Source organism: Cyprinodon variegatus, unplaced genomic scaffold (genome assembly GCF_000732505.1).
Source record: "Cyprinodon variegatus isolate N-32 unplaced genomic scaffold, C_variegatus-1.0 Scaffold527, whole genome shotgun sequence".
NCBI lineage: Eukaryota > Metazoa > Chordata > Actinopteri > Cyprinodontiformes > Cyprinodontidae > Cyprinodon > Cyprinodon variegatus.
Genome location: NW_015150980.1, coordinates 573,687 through 579,686, shown reverse-complemented (window position 1 = coordinate 579,686; position 6,000 = coordinate 573,687). Strand labels below are relative to the sequence as shown.

The window sequence follows — 6,000 nt, the reverse complement described above, 5'->3', positions numbered from 1 at the left end:
ATCTTTTTAAATGATTCTGACAGTTGTATTGTAAATGAAACTTTCATGAAGAAAAAAACAAAAAAAGAAAATCAAACTTACAGCCTTCACCAAAACTAGTGACCCAGCTGGCAGTTCCATCATAGAAAGTGCTATTTTCTGAGGCCAAGCAGACTGGATGGATGTAGTCCGTGAAGTTGACAGGAGCTGACATCTTTAGAAGACAGATGTCGTTCTCAGCACGATTTAAATAAAAAGCATCGTAGTCTTGATGGCAAACAATGGAGTAAACTCTCCGAGTTACTTCCCCAAATCTTGAATGGTTTTTGGCACCTAAGTGCAATATTGCACCACTGAGGTAAGAACTTAGAGAAGAAAGAAAAACATAATTTTTAATTTTGAGTATCACAGACTGTCACATTAATCAGATCCTCCTTTGCTTTGCTGAACTTTCTGCTGCTATCTCAGGGAAATTCAGCTCAAGGCTAAGGAAAAGTATTGACAAGATTTATTTTTAAATTCTGTTTCTGCTAAATTCTGCTAAATAATGAAGAAATAAAGAAGGATTCTGAAATGTTGTCTTCTGTTAGTTGCTGCACAACATCATATTCATCATCACAAGCAAAAATAGTGTCTTACTACTTAAAGCATCTAGCAGCTGTCAGCACCCACTCGTCTGTAATCAGGGAGCCTTGACAAAAGATCCTGCCTTTAGTGGTAATAGCGACATGCCAGGGCCAACTTCCCGGAGAGGCCTCTTGCCCTCCTAAGATCCTGCTGTTGATTGAAGACCTGGCACAGGCTGACAATATCCACAAAATTATAAAAAAAAAAAAGGATTAGAATTGAAGCTTTTATTATCACTATTGTTATCATTATTATTTCCATAATGGGTCTTTCAGTTTCAAACAGTTTATTCTTCTGCTGCATGGAACACAAACGTTTTAAAGAACAAATAATATATATATAAATGTAAATACAGTCATATTTCTTTTTCTTTCAGTTTTTTTTTTTTTGCTGTTTTCTAAAAAAAAAAAAAGAGGGTAGGATACTTACCAGGTTCTGATTTAATTCCTGAAATTTATACACACACAAATATGTTAGACATACAGGTAGTCCCAGAACAAGAAACCATTTAGCAAGTTAACAAATGGATCAAATCAAGAGAATAAATGACCAAGCTCAGAGAGCTCAGTAAGCATAGTGCGTCAAAGGTACTGTTTTTTAAAACTCCTTTTGTTGCTTTTTAGCCATCAGGAACCCCCCACCCCTCTTCTATACAACAGTTTTATCACTAATATTGAGTTGCACAACCAGTGGTGCAATCATTGCTTATCAGTTCAGGTCTCCTGTTAGTCATGTTTTTTTTATTATTTTTTATTGTTATAGAGATAAATAATCATAAAATGATGCAACTCTCAGGTATTTCTAATCTATTTTGGTATACTTTAAATTACACTTTAATTCATTGCATTTTGCTTCTAATTACTGATATTTATAAGATATGGTAGTTTTCCTTCTGACCAAACTTAACTAGCTTTGAGAACATTAGAGAGACAAAAGCATCAGATCCAATATTCTAGTGCCTAAATAAGATGTTTAAAAAACATTTAAACTTTCTTTCTTTTAAAAAATATTCAATCTATAAAACAAATGACCATTTCGATGATTTCCACAGTGTGCACAGGCTATAAATATATAAGAGCCTGTGTAATATAAATCATTTTACATATTTTCCCACCTTTGCAGAAAAGGATGATAATCACAGTGATCCCACATGTCAACCGCTGAAGAGACATCTTGAACAATAACATTTTTCTTTAACCATTAAAATTTAATACTTGATCTTTTGTGTTCAGCTCCACCCAGAATGACATGACATCCAATAGAAGATTCCTGTCACCCAGTTTCTCTTACTGATACTACTGGATTGAATAGGAAAAAAAAAAAAGAGTATTGCAAAACATGCCTGTCTGGATCACTTGGTTGGCCATGAGTTTGCGCATTAACCTCTATTACTGTAGCTGCATTTGAAACAGTTACTCTTTGCAAACAAAGAGGGCTACACACAGCCTGGCAACAGAAATGTGTTTGCCAGCAGAGGTTTCTTAAGCTATGGAAGCCCACCATATAGGAATGGTTAACTTTTAACATAAACCTTTACAAAAGGCAATCAGCATACAGATCCATTTACACCTTATATAATGTGACATTAGAAAGGGCTGTGCACTGTTTTTTTGTTTAACATTTAAACAACCCTTAGAGGTATATTTATTTAGTATACACAGCATATGTGCAGACAATGACTCCAGATTCAAGAAATCTGCGTCTTCATTGGTCAATTTTTACCAGGCAGCTTAGTGATGGAAACAACACGAAGTATGGTGTATGTATGGTGTTTTTCTGTGTTAAGTTTTGAGTACTTGATTTTATTGGATTGATTAAAGATATTTCTTTTTTGTCTTGATTTGTAAATGTATTGTTTCATTAGCTGATAATTTGAAATTAATATTCTTGTTTCTTTGTTATTTTGGAGATGTGTATTTGTTTATAATGGTTTCACCTCTATTTAAAAAGCATTTCCACCATTGTTTAGTTGTTGTTGATGTAGTTTGGTTTATGTGCTTTACCTAAAAAAATTAAACACGTGTCAGCTGAAAACTTTCTGGGGCCTGTTCTTCCAACTGATTTGGGTCCTACCTCCAAGACTCCTTTACCTCCGGACGAACATGTGATAGCTTTGTTAATTTAATTTATTCAATTCAGCTTATTTATTTACTGCAAATTCACATAACCTCAGGGCACTTTATAAAAACAATTCAGTCAGATCATACAGTTATTTTGTTTTAGTTTTGCCCCATCACATGACAATGGAGAAACCCAATAAGTCTTCTATGATTTTGGACAGGAGGAGCAACACCAAAAGACGATAGATGTCAAGATGCTGGACGATCAAAATATCAAAGTCTGTACCAACTTTTCAAATCATAAAAACGCATCAAGATGGATCAGTTATCATAAGCGCTCACATACATTCATCACACACATTCACTCCAAAACACAAATAAAATAAAATAAAAACCAAAACAAAAATATGGGTGCACCAATCAAAATCTCAACCTGTTGTTAACACAGTCATGAGCTTTCAAAGTCACGAGTCACAAGCTTTCAAAAAACCTCATAAGAGCAAGTGTACGGCCCACTTCCATTCCTCTCACTTGGCTCTTAGAACAATCGAGTGAGTTCTGTCCACAATGAAGTCCACTCACTGAGAGAAGTGTGGGTGAAGATTTTTTCCTGAGAGATAGGCCGCTGCTAGTTGCAAAGTTGCACCCCAGCCCAGTGCATGGCGGTAATACATTAACTGTACCCTTTGAGTTGTGTTAAATTACGCCATGCGTAAATACAGCATGAGTCAAAACCTTCGCTGTATTTATGTTCTGAGTGTTTATATGTTTGGAAATGCCAGCCCCAGCATTTATTTTACCTATTGCTTTAGCGCTGATGAAATTTCTCTGTTTGGCCAACCCTGAGAAGAAATGTGGAAAATCGACAGCTCCCCTGCTTATTAATCTGTTTACAGTATGCCAACTCATTTGTTATGACGCTGTGTTGGTCTAATAATGTTAGCCTTAAGGCTAAAATAATATTACTTGTTTCTTTAAAAAAAATAATAACCTCATTATTATTGTTATTTTTTCACGCATGGTATAGCCTCTGAGTCATTAACAAATGACACGAGGAAAAAGTAAGCAAATAATGAAACAAACAAATGGAATAGAGTCCACCTTAATACTGAAGCTTAACTGCTAAAGTTAGAAAAAAATTCCTGTAGGTCCCACACCCCGTGGCTTTTAAGGAATATTATTTAACTCACACTTTTGCTGCCACAGAGTTATGACTACTTTTAAAAGAAAAAATATGTTCACACAATACATATGTAGAAAATAAAAGTAAAAGCTTTTTTTTTTCTTTTCCTTTGTTTATGAATATGTATTAAAGCTTGTTGTTGTTGCCTATTCTGTTCCAGAGTGGCCGTCCACTAACCTACTGTACGTTGGACAGGAATGTGCCAATTCTGCGCTTGAGGTTTGACTTGGAGTTGGAACTCATCCAGGACTTCAGACTGAATAGGAAGGCCACGCATGACCTACAGAGGAGAGAAGAGGAACATGGCTGGGGCTTTCGGCTAGAAGTTCTGATATATGTTTACTGGCCTGCCTATGGTCTGCCTTATCATGTGGTGTCATGTGTTTTTAATATCCCCAGGTCAACCATCCATAGAAATGTCCACAAGGTTGCATTTGGGTCAATTTAAGCAGAGCAATATCCTTTCCAAGCCTGGCAAATCTGGACAGTGTGGGTCATGGATTTGGTAAACCTTCTGGGACACCCATCCTCAATAAAGCTGTCTGTGCAATAACGGTTGCGACATTCGGATTAAGCCCCCACCACTCCATACGCTGAACTATTTAAATCACAAATCTATCTATTCAATAACCATACAGGCAATTTGTGACTCCTCTAGAAAATTCTTCTATATTTTTGTGGGCTTTCTGGGGTCTGTACATGACACTTGGATTCTGAACAGGAGCTCTTTTTATGCTGCAAGATGGTATCCTCCATGTGGGTACTTCATTCTGGGTGATGGAAGATACATGTGTTTGGAAACAAGCCTAACCCAATCTGCCTAATCACCCCCTACAGGGAACCGGTGAATTGCAGAGTGCAACGGAAGTTCAACAACCACCATGCAAAGGGGCGTTCAATTAAAGAAAGAGCCTTTGTCATAATGAAAACTCAGTGGAGGTCTGCACTTTTTAAGGCCCTGGAAGTCAAGCCTATATGTGCACCCCAATTAATAGCATCATGTGTCTTTCTGCATAACATTTGCTTGGACAATGGAGACATCTTGGAATCTGATCAGGATGTGGCAGGGACAACGTGGTCCCTGAACTGCTGTTTCAGGAACTCCCTGACCCAAATGAAGCACCTGGGAATACCCCAAGTGACAGGCTTGTTGCTCTGATTTGATAATGCACAAGCCCTTCGTTGAACAAAATCCTGTAAATTGTTAAGTTCAGGCACGTATTTGAAATGTGTTTGTATAAAATTAATGTTAACGGTGTATATTGTTGCTCTGAGTCATATTTTTCATACATTTTCTTAAAGTTCTATTTTATGTACGATAACTTTGCTGTTTGTTTTATAATGATGTGACATACTGTATGAATTCAATTTGGGAATCACTGTTGCCAGTAGGATTCACTGTTGCCAGTCAAACGGATTAGCCTGTTAAGCTGGAAGTTGTGCCAAAGGCGCAAAAGTGGCAACTTGGGGTTGGCAGCTTCTGGGCTGTTACATGGCAGTGTTTACATTCCTGTTGTCAGCATGGGCCCAAAGAAGAATCCAGCCTTGGAGAATTTTGAGGAGATAAGGAAAGTGCTGGATTTCCTTTCTGGAGAAACCGCAGCCATTCGACCCGACCGAGTGTCTGACTTGGAACAGTACACCAAAAGGAAAGATGTGATCATCATCGGACTGCGGGTTAAGCCCGACTCTCAACGACAAACCTGTGATTATTGTGTCAGACGTGAACTTGATCAAGAAGAACGCCGACATTGTGAGTAAGGCCTGTTTCCTGAGGAAAAAGAAGAAGATCCACTCCACATGGACCACGAACTGTAAGGTCTTCATCAAGGTAATTGAACGAATGACCAAACTGACAATTTGGTTATTTGGGACATTACAGAGCTAGATAAATATGAGAGAACTCTTTGAAGAACATTTGGAGCACAGGTGATATCACATACAACTAACTTTCACCATGTCACAAGTTACAGGAACTGTTTCTGCATCACTTATGGACACAACACTAACACCTACAACTGTTAGTGCAGATAAACTGGAACTGAAAACTTTGAGCTATACGGATCAAGACATGAAAGACAATTTGGATCCAGATGACAACTATTTCTATGACATTGTTGATAACTGCTGCTACTACACAACTGATCAATT

The 6,000-nt window shown here is 37.4% G+C and overlaps 1 protein-coding gene across 1 annotated transcript in view; it reads right to left on the bottom strand.

Annotated features, from left to right (window-relative positions):
* Positions 1-1,860, bottom strand: part of LOC107095178 (serine protease 27-like) — a 16,167-nt gene extending 14,307 nt beyond the window's left edge. Inside the window, exons 1-4 of the mRNA XM_015391168.1 lie at positions 1,721-1,860; positions 1,036-1,053; positions 619-781; positions 82-344 (exon numbers count right to left, since the gene is read on the bottom strand). Of these exons, the coding sequence (XP_015246654.1) occupies positions 82-344; positions 619-781; positions 1,036-1,053; positions 1,721-1,793 (517 nt within the window). The 5' untranslated portion in view covers positions 1,794-1,860. The remainder of the gene's footprint in view (positions 1-81; positions 345-618; positions 782-1,035; positions 1,054-1,720) is intronic.
* Between the last annotated feature and the right edge of the window lie 4,140 nt (positions 1,861-6,000).